Source organism: Patiria miniata, unplaced genomic scaffold, assembly GCF_015706575.1.
Source record: "Patiria miniata isolate m_02_andy unplaced genomic scaffold, ASM1570657v1 HiC_scaffold_19, whole genome shotgun sequence".
Taxonomy (NCBI): Eukaryota; Metazoa; Echinodermata; class Asteroidea; order Valvatida; family Asterinidae; genus Patiria; species Patiria miniata.
Window position 1 is genome coordinate 6,023,240 of NW_024037057.1, and position 13,995 is coordinate 6,037,234.

Below are 13,995 nucleotides of genomic sequence, written 5' to 3' on the forward strand. Positions count from 1 at the left end.
AACTATTGTTGACCATTGGTGAACCATAGTTCGACTAAAGCCCGGTTCATACTTCACGCGAAGTCGTGTGCGAAGCGAAATTCATGTCGTCAACAATGGTGGACGCGCTTCGAATGTATTGTTGACGTCACGAATTTCGCTTCGCTTTCGCTTTCGCGTGGAGTATGAACCGGGCTTAAAGTTTGCCCGAACTCTGTTGGGTGACTGCGCTAGTCGACTATTTGGAACCAACCTTCTGGGGCTGGTTGCATCGCTGGTAATCAATAGCCGCACGCATTACTAACGTACAGCAGGGAGCCAGGATCCAAAAGTTTTGCAATGCCCTTTTGACCAGCGTTCGACTAGAGACGTTTGCACGTTGCTGTTAGTGCGCAGGCGTAAGGTACGTCCTTGCCCGAACTTGGCCTTAGATGTAGGTACGTACTACCGCGTGTGGTGCCAGGCTTGCCTGTACGCCTGCTTTCTGTCACTAGCCGCGCGCTTTGTTTACCAAAATAACTGCTCAGTAAACGATATTTGATTCTATTTATATTGCCATTAAACTTTTCACTAACACTTTTCGACAACATTACAACGAGCACCCTCGTTCCTATAAGGCCTACATAGTTCCGGTCTATCCTTTCCTACGCCGCGCGTAAAGTCGTCTTCTCTTAACTTCTTCATGAAATATCGCTTCTTTTGTTTCCGGCGTAGAGCGCGTTGTCCCCGCTTGATCGGTCTCATTCGCCGTGGTTTCCTCTGCTTGATCGATCTCCTTCGCCGTGGTTTCGTCCTTCTTCGCCGTGGTTTCCTCCGCTTGATCGGTCTCCTTCGCCGTTGTTTCTTTCTCCTTCGCCGTGGTTTCCTTCGCTTGATCACCTTCGGTGTCCACTTCCTTCTCTTTTTCCAGGGTTCCTTTTTCGGCTTGCGAACCGCGACTCGGTATGTGGTGGGACGGTAACGTTTTCTTTTCTTCTTTTTGGACCGGAAACGCTTTGCAGGCTTTGCAGACGCCCGGCCCCTGACGTTCGGTTTTGCTGTGAAAAGCGAATTGAAAGCAAATCGTAAACAATTTCGTTCGGTATGGAATCAGCCAAATTGAATTAGTATAATCCGCCGTACGTAAAACTCATTGTTTGTCGAAAACTAAAAGCACAGACGGAATTCGACACTGTGTACTTTTAATTATAAACAGCCGCATGGCTTTCTTGCAAGCGCCGCACCGAGTGAACAAAAAAAAAAAAACTTTTGAAATACATTGGAAGACCGCAAAATAAGGCTTGACAGCTCAAGGCCCAAATGGGAGACTTTTGAGACGATTGGTGGCAGCAAACACAAACACGCCTGTCCTGAAGTTAAGCCGTGAACGAATTACTTGGATACGGCTTGAAATTACACACGGTCGTGTCTATGGCAGCGGCTGCAGCCACTTACCATAGACTCTGTGTAATTTGAAGCCGTAGCCAAGTAATTCGGACACGGCCTGATGTGTGCATGTTCAAAATGACCCGAGTGTTTGCTGCCACCATGCGTCTCCATTCCATTGCTTACCATACTTATAATGCTTAAGCATGTAAACGGTGAGGACCAGTTCATGGCATTCTGGCTGGTAAGCCAATCATGCTGAGTGAATTATTCTTAGAGCTAAGTGAGATTCGCCGAGTGACAGCAATAAAGGGCAAGTTTGCGCAAGAACTATTGTGGACCATTAGTTAACCATAGTTTGACTAAAGTTTGCCCGAACTCTGTTGGGTGACTGCGCTATAGTCGACTATTTGGAACCAACCTACTGGGGCGGGTTGCATCGCTGGTAATCAATAGCCGCACGCATTCCTAACGTACAGCAGGGAGCCCACAAGTTTTGCGATGACCTTTTGACCAGCGTTCGACTAGAGCCGTTGTACGTTGCTGTTAGTGCGCAGGCGTAAGGTACGTCACAAATCAACCACTAGTCGACTAATGGTCCTTGCCCGAACTTGGCCTTAGATGTAGGTACGTACTACCGTGTGGTGCCAGGCTTGTCTGTACGCCCACTTCCTGTCACTAGCCGCGCGCTTTATTTACCAAATAACTGCTCAGTAAACGATATTTGATTCTATTTATATTGCCATTAAACTTTTCACTAAACACTTTTCGACAACATTACAACGAGCACCCTCGTTCCTATAAGGCCTACATGGTTCCGGTCTATCCTTTCCTACGCCGCGCGTAAGGTCGTCTCTTTTCTTCATGAAATACCGCTTCTTTTGCTTCCGGCGTCGATATCCCTCCTTGATCGGTCTCCTTCGCCGTTGTTTCCTCCTCTTGATCACCTTCGGTGTCCACTTCCTTCTCTGTTTCCAGGGTTCCTTTTTCGGCTTGCGAACCGCGACTCGGTATGTGGCGGGACGGTAACGTTTTCTTTTCATCTTTTTGGACCGGAAACGCTTCTGATGTCTGGCGTACTTCGCAGACGCCCGGCCCCTGAAGTTCGGTTTTGCTGTGAAAAGCAAATCGAAGTATTAAGGAAAGAAACTTTGTAATTTCGTGTAATCGTTTGTATACTTTGTGTGGCAGCGTCCAAGTTTTGAGTTAATTGTCGCGCAGTCGCAGTGCGATGTGCATGCTGATTCAGTGTTCAAGTTTACTATGCATGGAAGTCATGGCCGGCCCAAAATTGGCCCTCGGATTACGACCAATCAGTGGGCGTCTACTTACGGTGACTTCGGTAACTAACAGTTATCGGCCATTCAACAGTCTTTATGTTGTTTCTCTTCGCTCCGATTGGACGCACGGGGCGGCATCAATTGTGCATGCATACCTATAATGACGTTCGATCGAACCTGTCTTCGGCAACCGGACAGGCGTACATCATAACCTTCTGGGGCAGATAGGGGAAAATATTTCGGCAAATTGCGCCTTTGATGATACATGGATGGCATTTGGCACACATGCAGTCAGAGTATGTCTTAAAATATTTTTGGCTATAGGGCCATCGCAGATTTGTCCTTTGAAAAAAAAATAGGTAGAATAACAAGCAATTTTCAAAATTTTCAAAATGGCTGCCATTGCTTGTTATTCTACCAATATTTTTATTTCAAAGGACTGATCTGCGATGGCTCTATAGCCAAATATCTTTCTCATGACATACTCTGACTGTGTGCCAAATTTCGTGCTTGTATAAAGGTCAAAGGCGCAATCCCATCACCTATCTGCCGTAAGTGGGGCATTAAGGAATTTGTTTTTCAAATTGGGTGGCTGCGGACCAAAGGCTTCAGGAAATCCATTTTCAAGAAAGGAACCTGGCTTTCTAGCAGGCCTAATGTATAAAGTCTTAATGTATAATTGATATTGACTTTCTTACATTTTTTCTTTGCCTTCTGCCGTTTAATCATCTCATTCAGGAGTTGTTTGCGGCTCTTCTTGGCCTTCTTTTTCTTCTTCTTCTTCCTCTTCCCTTTCTTCTTCTTTCGCCGCTGGTGGCGCTGTTTCTTGGGCTTCCGGAACCGGCGACGCATGTGTTGCACTGAAGCATTAAACAACAATTCAAAACAGGGAAATCCTATTACTGGGCAGCGAAGGATGCATGGCCCTCATTATTGAACCGTTACCAATCAAATTACTCTTGGAAAACTAGTGACTGGGCCAAGCAGGGAGTGCAAAGGAAATTACGATGTAAAAAGGCCGCTTCACTTTATACCGCCATCTTGGATTAGCTTGAAAAAGACTGTAGCACAGAGGGCATTTTTTTATGCAACCAAGTATAGTCTATTACCATAATCCGCATGCGTGAAACATATCACGTAAACAACTGAGTATGTGACCCGGAATACATTTCTTATAGCTTATTATTCCACGAATCGACGGTCAGTGTGGTCTCGCTGTGGCGTGTGCGTTACATCGCTGATCTGAATGCTGGAGGTTCCATGCAGTTTCAATTCCTGGAGGGAATTCAATTTCCATTTTTCCCCCCAAAAAGTGAATCTGTTCCCTAATTATTTAATCAACTTCGTGATGATCGATAAAATGAAATTCAGCCTTTTCTTCTCATGGCTCTGGAGGATTGTTTTTGTTTTAAAGGAAAGTTAAGTCCCAGTACCATTACCAACTGGCACATGCGCATTTTGGTCTGACTATACTTGGTTGCATACAAAAATAATTGCGCTCAGGAACGTGCCACACAGGGACATACATAAATACATATGCAAATCCGTCCACGAAATTGTGTACCGCGACGCTCGTATCTTTTTGCTGACTAAAATGCTGACTTTTATACAAAAACTGCTTGGACATCAGCACCTCGGTGTCCATTTCACCGCAAGAGGGCGCTTGTGCCAGCCAGGGAGGCCGTGCTGCTTTATACTTACACCGATCGATAACTCTAGGGGGCGGTTCGGTAGCGCCCTCTTCCAGCCTTGCCTTTTGGCCGTACACTTTCCCGTTGACCACATACTGTTTTCTGGCGCGACTCCGGTGGTGTTTCCTTGGGCGGTGTCTCATTCTGCGGGGTGCTCTGCAAAGGTCAAAGGTTGACAGATAAAGGGAGACAACAAAATCAAATCAAGTAAACATTTCTTGAAAAAAAACCCCCACTGAATTACCCATCAAGTTCATGATGAAAGTTGGCAACAAATTTCACTACGGGATGATCTCAAGATGACAATGCATGGAAGCGTGTTAAAATTCACCCGTTGGTCTAACTCATTTTCATGATGAATTTTAAATTTTAAACTTGGTAAGCCTACTGTACTTTACTATAAAAAAAAAACACCATAAGCCAGATGATTTCAGCTTCGTACCATCTTCGTTGCGTTGTTGTATTTTGTTTTTAAGATAAGTGCCAAGACTTGAGACGCGTGCGCTTTCTTATGGGAGCCACGGCCCAATTTCACGGCACTGCTCAGCACAAAAAAAAATTTAGCACACAAAAAGTCTGGCTTATAAAAGCAGGTTACCAGCCAAAACTTTATGTGATGTTCATGCTAAGCAAACAATAGCTGAATACTATTAAATCACGAGCAATATACATCACATAGAAATTTTGGCTGGTAACCTGCTTTTATAAGCGTCATTTTTTTGTGCTAAGCAAATTTTTGTGCTTAGCAGAGCCGTGAAATTGAGCCCTGCGGGTTGGGACGAGAGCAAGCGTGACGCCATTGTGTGGAGCGCCGGTCTGTTCATTGTCGCTTCTACTTATGATGACCCCTCAAATGAAAACAATGCAAAAGTGTGACAAAGTTGGTACCACTGCGCACATATTAATGGCTTTTCACTGTCATTAATTCAGACATGCATCTGGTGTACATAGTCCTATACGATAACACTGCCCGGCTCTCATTAACAGCGGACAACCAGGCCACTTCACAAAGTGACAGTCAGTCAGTGAGTCAGTCAGGTACTAAGAGGACTTTGAGACCACGTGCCCTATGACGTCATGCCACTAAGAAACCGCCGGGCATGCAACCCAAACATTGGATGTATCTTATTCATGTTATTTGGCCCCGTAAACAGTTTTTGTTATACCTCTGCTTTGAATACTGTATTTTCATTGGCCTGGAACGATCACGTGTTAAGCTTATAAAAAGTCTCCCCTTGGAATGTCATGTACGCGAGGCAAGAGTGTGCTATGACTTTGTACGTACGGTACGTGCAACGCTTGTATCGTTGGTACCCACTCTATTTTCACCATGTTTCACACATGAGCGGGAGCAGCGAACTAGCAGACGATCAGTTCGAGCACGCGACATACATGTGAGTTGCCGTTTGATTGTTATGATTGTTGTGTTTTTACCGCCATAAAAGTTTTCGTTATTTTTACATCGAAATCCAAAGAATCCAAGACAGAGGTATAAAAAAGACAATTGTTGACTGCCGTCTGATGTGGGATATGACGTTTTGAACACCCTCGGGGCGCATCATGCACCCCGGCTTTCGGCCTCTGTTGCGCAGCGCCCCTCGGTGGGTGTTCAAAACGTCATATCCCACATCACTGCCAGCCAAGAATTGTTTTGTCAACAGTACTTAAAAAAAAACATTATATTTTCAAGAGATATAGGCCTATGTACAGGCGAGAACCATTTGCTGAGATTAATCTGTGAACAACAACAACTTCTGGAAATAATTTATACCTCCTAGGTATTTATTAAGATATCAGTGTGGGAATAAAACGTCCAGTTAAATTGAGGCTACCTTTTGCTCCTCGCCTTCGGGTGTTGGATAACGGTGTCATTGGTTAAGGCCTGAGGTCGAGGCGCCGTGTTTCTCGCTGTATCGCTGCCGTCACGTCTTCCGAACGCCCGGCCGAAGAGCGTCTCCCAAAGGGTGTCTCTCCGCGGAACCCGTATCAAGATTCTCGGGTTGGGTTCGTCCGGGTTTGTGTTGTCGTCCCGCGGGTCGGGATCCCAGGGGAAAGATCTAGCATGGCGGCCTAAAAAACAACAACACATGCCTAGTTAGCTAGACTTCCATTTTGACTGTTGACAGCACCCCCATAGCCAAGGTTGGACGACGTCTTCATTGCATTCCCTCTGTAACGTAATGCGGTAAGGGAGGCCAACTGGGCTACCCCTCCCCCCTCCCCAAAAAAATCCTGGAAAATAAAACAACTGCGGAGATTTAGGTCTACTCTAGGGGCAAAGAGAGGAGTTATTCGACCAGATTAGGAAAACTGACACTGCCTAGTGGAAATGAGAAAGTTAGATCTTAAGTGCGCAATATACAGCTCTAGATGGAATATAATATAGCTCTTTGGATCGTATTCGTAACCAGGCATAATCACCTAGATCCTATATGACATGATCACGTAGGCCTTCGTAGTAATACTATGTTTGCAGCATTAGTAGGTTGAAAGGGTCATTTTTGAATGATAAAAGAAAAAAATTGACTCTATTTTGATCGAAACAAAACAGGGGCCCGCTACCCTGCACAACAAGAACGCCCATGATTAAGCGCATTCGTCGGCAAATGCCGTGTTATCCTATACAATAGCACTGCCCGGATCACAAGTGAAATTGAGTCCGCCAATCAGTTACAGGTAGGCCCTAAACAACGAGGACACCATGCTAGCACCCTGGAACCAGCAAACAATCGGACTCACCACTGCCGTCCGAGTTTACTCCAAGCAGTTTATCGAATCGACCGCCGAATCCAGTTTCGAGCGGCGTGGAGTTCCCTTTCGCAGCGTTAAGGCTCAGTAGCGTCAGGGAAGCAAGACCGGCAAATGTCATCACCAGAAGGAACAGCCACAGATGCACAGAACCCTGACATTTCGTCGTCATTTTTTTTTAGAGCGGTTATTATGGAAGAAACATGGCATAAACTGGGTCGCTTTAGCCAGCCCCGTGCGTGCCTGCCCACATTTTGTGTACTGATGTAATGTGCACGCTTTCTGCGTCCGCTTTGTACGCGAGTTTTAAACTTGGCACGCGTTATAAAATTGTTCTAAAGTTTCCCGTTTACACACGCGTGCAGCGCGCTCATGAAACGCGCGTCAGTAAATCCAAAAACGCGCACAGCAAACTTTAACAGACTGCGCTGCTAGAACAGTTACAGTCTGACAGTAGAACAACCTATCCATTTTATCTGATATTTATCTTGAAAACAGATCCCTTGGTTATCTTTGGTGGATAGAATAAGAAAAAAGTTTGAACGCATCGGATACCAATGCCCACGATCCATCCGTAAATAGAATTCAGCCGCGTCTGGGCTAAGCACGTATAACGTAAGTTACTTGTGTTTGTATCTAGCTAACAAAACATGTCGAATGTACGATTTTGGATATAAATTCGATTTTCGAAGGCGTAGGCCTACATGATGAACTGACACCATAATGCGGTTTTGGTAAATCGTGTAGTTTAGGACACCTCTATGTTTTTTACAAGTTGCGATCATAAATCAAAACCCGGCCCTCTTTAAACCAAATAAGTGAGATGATATATTAGTAACGAACTAGGCCTACATCATGTATTGTGTTTAGATGATTCCAACACATAGAGTGACTTTTTCCTACGCTTGTATAATCGCCAAATGTTCAGGTAGGCATATAGTCCCAAAACATAAAAGTGTCTTTTCGTTCTCTTATATGGAACGGGGTCCTACACTTACAAGATTAATGCTGTTTTTATGATTGTTTTTCCATTTTATAAAGTTTTATTACTTTTAATTTTCACTCGTGCATTTTGTTGAGTCCAGTATAAAGTAACATTCAAGTATACCTATACTTTCGTTCTCTGATAGGACAGACGTGGTTCTAAACTTCACTTTTGCTACAAAAAAATGGCATCGCTGGCATCTATGATTCTGCCACTGTTATTTTCGACAATCCTTATCAATGTCGTCATCGTCAAAACGGAGGACACAAAGACCGAGTCACCAACCGAGCACGGCTTGGGTGTGAAAAGTGGCGGGGAGGAGCCGCAGATCACCCCGGGCAAATCTGCCCCAAACACGGCAGGCGGACTTGACCCCATGGCGGTGTGGGACAAACTCATGAAGGACATCTCGACCGAGCAAACTCGCCCTCGACGGCAGGCAGGCGGGGGTTATAACCCCATCCAAAAGGGCCGCAGTTCTGCGGCCGAAAGCCCCAAAAGGAAATATCTCCACCATCTCCAGAGGCAGGGGGAGCAACTGAAACAGAAACTTGGACGGCACCACTTTCCCAAAGCCAACTCGGCAAAGCAGGGTTCGCTTCGGGCCAGACAATGGCAGAAACAGAAGCAGGACATCCTCAAGTACCAGAGAAACCAGCAACGGCTCAAGCACTCGAAGAAATCGGACTTGTACGGGGCCGGTAAGGGTGCAGTAACCGGAAGGAGGCTACCGAAGAGCCGGGTTCATTTCACCCCTCTTGGGGTCGCTGCTCCGGTTGGGCCTATTCAGGAAGAGAAACGCATGCGTCGGCTGTACGGGAAGTACTTCAACGACAAAGATGGTGGGTGATGATGCAAGGTTTCAAATACACACTAAGGCCATATTATATGTGGCAATGAGTTTGTTTCTGCATTTAATAGGGGACGTTGAACAATATAGGGTCCCCAATTCCCGAGAGGTCCCCAATTTGGATTTATGTACAAAACATATGGGAGGTCTTCCTAAAGTGCACAAACAAAAGAGGGACTATGGTCCCCGATTGCAGGCAAATACACAATTGTGTGTGTTTGTCCGTGTATTTTATAGTGTTTCGTCGGTGACAAGCGAGTGAATTGTTTTCGTTTCAAAAAACGTCAAAATCCCTGAAAATAACAAGCCACGTCTAATAGGCTAATTCCAATGAAATTTTATTCAACGTAGGCCCTACTTCAAATATTTAAAGTTATCCCCCCATTATGTAAATCACCCTTAATTAAGAAAGGCATTTGTCTTTAAATACGGGCGATTCCCAATAATGCGCCTCCAAGAGTTTGCAGCGCGTTGGCCAATCACAATGCGCGAAATCAGTCGACCTTTTCCAAACGGGCGTTGGGTCGACAGATTTTGCGCATTGTGATTGGCCAACGCGTTGCAAACTCTTGGAGGCGCACTATTGGGAATCGCCCGTATTCAGGACACCTTTGTCAAACATATATGTATAAAAATTGCAGGAGAGTTCATAATCATGACTACCAGATATCTCTTGAAATTGCCTGTACATGGTGAGTCAAGAAAAGCGAAACCCAAATGTCGGGACTATTGTTTTGGTGAAGTTCTGCATGTAGCCCTTTCAAAATCTAGGATACGAAAGCGCAATTCATAGGCTTTCTTTTAGTACAAAAATCATTCAAATCACTCTTGTACTATTTAAGTTACGGAATTTTAAACACAACCACCGTTTTAAAGTTCTGTCCACGGATCACAAGAAGGTAAGTGTTCTTTCAGCAAAACAAAAACAAACCACATAGGGATGTGTGTAAATTGTTTTCGTTATGCTGAAAGAACGCACACCTTTTTTTGTGATCCGCGGACGGAACCTTAAAACGGAGGTTGTGTTTAAAACTCCGTAACTTGACAAGTACATTAGTGATTTGAATAATTCTTGTATTAAAAGAAAGCTTATGAATTGGGCTTTCATATCTTAGATTTCAAAGTGCTACATGCACAACTTCACTAAAACAATAGTCCGGACATTTGGGTTTCGATTTTTTTTTTGACTCACCCTGTGCAGTTCCTTATAATTACTAGGGACACCTAATTAATTTATAATATCTCTGAAGGTGAATTTATTGTGAGGATTGTAGTTCGATAATTTTCTCCCATGCACGCTTGCCCACTTCTAGTTCTTGTATCGATCAAACTCTTCGTTTCCCCCAGATGAAATCAAATTCTCCCTACCCAAGCGTCTCCTGGGTAACTGCTGGATGCAGGCCATGGTCGGCAGATTATTCAAACCGAGTTGCAACGAGGACGGCACCTACAGCCCCAAGCAGTGCCACAGGAAACGGTAAGAAATGAGCCCCGCCCACATGACACTTTTGACCAATAACAGGTCGGGATTAAAATATGCGCGCACGTTATGCAGTGCGGTACTGAAGAGGAGCACGTGCTGTTGCGTATAGTGGGCGGGTCTTCATGGATCGGCCCATATTATTCAGAATATTAATGATACTCTTAATATTAATACTCCCATCCAAGTACTGCCGACAGTCAACGTTGCTTAACTTGTGTGCAACGTGCTCTTCTTCTTCCACTGAGCTATCTTGGACAGACATAATATTATTTAATTAATACATGTACACATCCAGCATTAAGACAACACCTTTTTTTTCAAAACCACGCCAGGGCCCTTCAGTTGTACATAAATAAATTAAACCAAAATTAAATTGCAGTGCTTATAATCGCTTTCCATATCGTATCAACAATCTCGAAGCGCTTTACGATTATTCCCCCGTTCATCAGGCCACGAAACCATGCGGCAGCCGATATCAGCGCACATTCGGTCCTCTACCCTCACAGGTACCCATACATACTCCTGGGTGGAGAGAGGCAATTGTAGTTAAGTGTCTTGCCCAAGGGCACAAACACCATACTCCTGCCAGGATTCGAACCTACGCACCGTCGTACATAGTTAATACTTCTCATTATTGCGGTTAATTATGAAATGTAAAGTCAGGAAAGCATTGCAATATTTTATTTATTTCAGTGCTTATTTTCTTTTCTTACAACAGGTGTTGGTGCAGCGACAAATACGGCAAACCGATCAAGCGCTCCGGTGGTCACCATAACGAAGGTTTCTACCAAGGGATCAAAGCGTTGACCCTCCATTGCTAATGCCAGCTCGTGGATCTTCTGAAAATTGCTTATTAAGGTTGCAGACCAGTAAATAAACCGCCATGGACCCTAGTTATAAAGACGCCCAATTCCGAAATTCAAGGAAATTACTCACAACTCTCCAACTGGTATTTCATTGAGACACACGTCAAATTGAAGCATTTTCATCATCTTTAAATTTCTGTTCAATTTTGTGGGGGGGGGGGGGGGGGGCGGCAAACCGATGACTTTTGGGAGAAAATCCCATCCAAAGATGATCATCCCTTAAAGTAGTCCTGAAGCCCATCGCCATTTTGAAAAATGATACTCGCTCTCCATTCAAAATAGAGCATTTTTTTTAGGGCCGAATGTCATTTGCATGTACAATATTTAATAAATTTAAGCCTTTGATAATTTTGATAACATGAGCCCCATGTTTTTTTTATTTACACGAAGTAGCATGTAAATGCGCCGGACCGGATTCACCAAACGTAATGGCGTTATTAATATCTCTAAGAGCAGAATCGTAGCCGAGGCAAATCGGTTTAAAATCTCGATGTAACCATTGCAGTACAGGCGTGTATAGCACTGCATTCTGGGATTTCCCGCGCTTTGAGAACTGTCCCACAATGCAGCGGTCTGTATATCTCCATTGCACATTTCAGGTCTGGCAAAAAGGTCTACAATGCAGGGGACTCGTTTCATACAAATCCCTGGTACACCTACAAAGGGTACATGTATGTAACCGCTGAAAGCCTTAGCAAAAATCAACACAGACCACAACAAAACTTTCGGGCGAGTTTTTGGTGTCACAGACCGGTCTGACACAAAGGTCTACAATGCAGGGACCCAGTTTCATACAAATCCCTGGTACACCTTCAAAGGTGTACATGTAGTACACCTACAAAGGTGTACGTTTGTAACCGCTGAAAGCCTTAACAAAAATCAACAAAGACCACAACAAAACTTTCATTTTGGGATTTAGGTATCATAGACCTTTTTTATTTGTTCCTTTGTGTTCTTCCCTCTTTCTGTCTCTCTGAAGGAAATTGTGACGCAATTTAAGGAACCCGCTTCATGTCATTCGCAAACTTTGTAGTCTTTGCATGCGTAGACCAAAATGGGAAGGAACAAAACTAACTGTATATAATGGTAAATTGAATTGGAGTGAAAGTCTTCCAACAGAAAGCATTATTTGAAATAAATTGTTCATAAATATATTAACCACTGTTTTCCGCTCTTAATTTATTGCATTATCAATGCCCAGCAGAAATAAGATGAAATCTTTCAATTATTTTGTGTCTTCGACCAAAGTCTGTTCCATTCCGGGTGCTAAATTCTATCCTGTCCATTTAGAATGCACGCTCTGCAACATAATGTTCATGAGTCTCAAAACTTCAAGAGAAAGGGGTTGTGCTTCAAATTGAGCCACGCCCCTGTCTAGACAAGACACGCCCCAGTTTAGACTTGACTTTCCAAGCCCACAGAAGGCCGAAATTTGCACCTAATTACCATAGGGCTTGTGTACTACTATTCAGATCTCGCACCATAACTTATCTTTTGCCTAGGAAAGCAATCAATTTCTTTTTCTTCTGAAGCCCCGGTTTAAAGTAGCAACAACCAATCTAAAAATCAACGTTTCCAACCTAAAGGCCAAAGCCCCTTCAACACACTGCAATTGGAACCACCAATTAAATTTCAATGGTTTTTTTGATAGAAACCTCCCCAAACCCTTCAAAACCCAACACTATGCGGTGAGGCAATGGGCTGTCCTTGGTACTTTATCCAATACTGATTCAAGCTTAATGAAAGTAATGGTGTCCGAGGCTTGCAGCATGGTATCCCTGAAAATCCTGCAAAACGTTTTGTAGGGTTTTGTAGGATTTGGGATGGTAATGGTAAATGAAAGCTCTACAGCCAAACTTAATGAATTCTGAAATTGCCAATTTGGGTAACATATCTTGCATTTCAAAATGCAACACTGATAATAACACTTGCTGACTAGCTCATGCATGTTAAACTGGCTGCAGAAATGTATTCTTCAATGGTCGACATTTCTTTTAATTATGTGTTTTACTTGTTCCTTTCTCGAACCAATGAATAAGAATGAACCAATGAATTTAGGGTGAGAATGGTGACAAATCAGTGATCTCAAGCAACATTATACACAGTCCATATCACAAAGACCTTCAGGCAATAATTTAAAAAAGACATTGAAGGGATGGGAACTTTTAGGCTAATCGTAACATCCCCCCCTCAAAAAAAAGGAAGTGACCCAAACTTGTATTTTGATCTTAAATTGGCACCTCCACAGTGTATTTATTAAATGGAAGCATTTTCTTTCAACTCTCACATTGGTTTGCCTGTGCTCTCCACAAGACTTTGTCCATTCTTGAACCGAAACTCTCCCAGACTTTCAAAATCCACATGAAAGCTTTTGAAGGATTCTGTAGGATTTGGGAAGGTAGTGTCCAGCCCTTGTTATATAAATTAATTGGAGGCTTGACTTCCTTTATTAATTAGCATGCAAAGGTTGTCAGCACAACGGTAGATTGTGGAGGATTAAGGAAGTATTTTTCGCAAAATTCATTAGGGAATTAGAGTTGATAAAATGAAAGCATCCTTGATGGAAACACTTATAAAGTGTTGGCTTTGATTTTGGTTTGTTACACCAGGTAAGGGAAGAATGCAAAGTTAAACAAGCGGTAACCTCAGGTAACCTCAAAGTAACCTCGCAGTTGAACCTCACGGTAAACCTCAAGTTACCTGCTGTTTCAGTGGTGTGAATTTCTAATGCACACCCCTAGCCCGTTT

The 13,995-nt window shown here is 43.7% G+C and overlaps 2 protein-coding genes across 4 annotated transcripts; one reads left to right on the top strand and one right to left on the bottom strand.

The window, feature by feature from the left end:
• Positions 1-190: 190 nt before the first annotated feature.
• On the bottom strand, positions 191-7,365 carry LOC119725518 (serine/arginine repetitive matrix protein 1-like). Of its 3 annotated transcripts, none has more exons than XM_038196937.1 (6): positions 7,055-7,365; positions 6,148-6,385; positions 4,326-4,471; positions 3,323-3,484; positions 2,359-2,458; positions 191-925 (listed from the first exon to the last, which is right to left on the bottom strand). In XM_038196937.1, exons 1-6 carry the CDS (start codon positions 7,233-7,235, stop codon positions 550-552), a joined length of 1,203 nt encoding a protein of 400 aa, XP_038052865.1. In that variant the 5' UTR covers positions 7,236-7,365; the 3' UTR covers positions 191-549. The 3 variants fall into 3 exon arrangements, with proteins under 3 accessions (XP_038052865.1, XP_038052863.1, XP_038052864.1); XM_038196935.1 differs by having other exon boundaries at positions 191-1,016; positions 2,156-2,458; XM_038196936.1 differs by having other exon boundaries at positions 192-1,016; positions 2,218-2,458; positions 7,055-7,364.
• Positions 7,366-7,469: 104 nt separating this feature from the next.
• On the top strand, positions 7,470-11,305 carry LOC119726085. The gene is made up of 4 exons (XM_038197701.1): positions 7,470-7,678; positions 8,194-8,890; positions 10,246-10,375; positions 11,100-11,305. The coding sequence occupies exons 2-4, from the start codon at positions 8,233-8,235 to the stop codon at positions 11,200-11,202; spliced, it is 891 nt and encodes a 296-aa protein (XP_038053629.1). The 5' UTR covers positions 7,470-7,678; positions 8,194-8,232; the 3' UTR covers positions 11,203-11,305.
• Positions 11,306-13,995: the final 2,690 nt, after the last annotated feature.

Bases quoted from the DNA above. Each gene is read 5' to 3' on its own strand.
- LOC119726085 (XM_038197701.1), top strand. From the start codon at position 8,233: ATGGCATCGCTGGCATCTATGATTCTGCCACTGTTATTTTCGACAATC. The intron at 8,891-10,245 runs GTGGGTGATGAT...CGTTTCCCCCAG, and splicing joins GTACTTCAACGACAAAGATG to ATGAAATCAAATTCTCCCTA. The intron at 10,376-11,099 runs GTAAGAAATGAG...TTCTTACAACAG, and splicing joins AAGCAGTGCCACAGGAAACG to GTGTTGGTGCAGCGACAAAT.
- LOC119725518 (XM_038196935.1), bottom strand. From the start codon at position 7,235: ATGACGACGAAATGTCAGGGTTCTGTGCATCTGTGGCTGTTCCTTCTG. The intron at 6,386-7,054 runs GTGAGTCCGATT...GTTGTTTTTTAG, and splicing joins AGTAAACTCGGACGGCAGTG to GCCGCCATGCTAGATCTTTC. The intron at 4,472-6,147 runs GTAGCCTCAATT...TGACCTTTGCAG, and splicing joins CCGAAGGCGAGGAGCAAAAG to AGCACCCCGCAGAATGAGAC.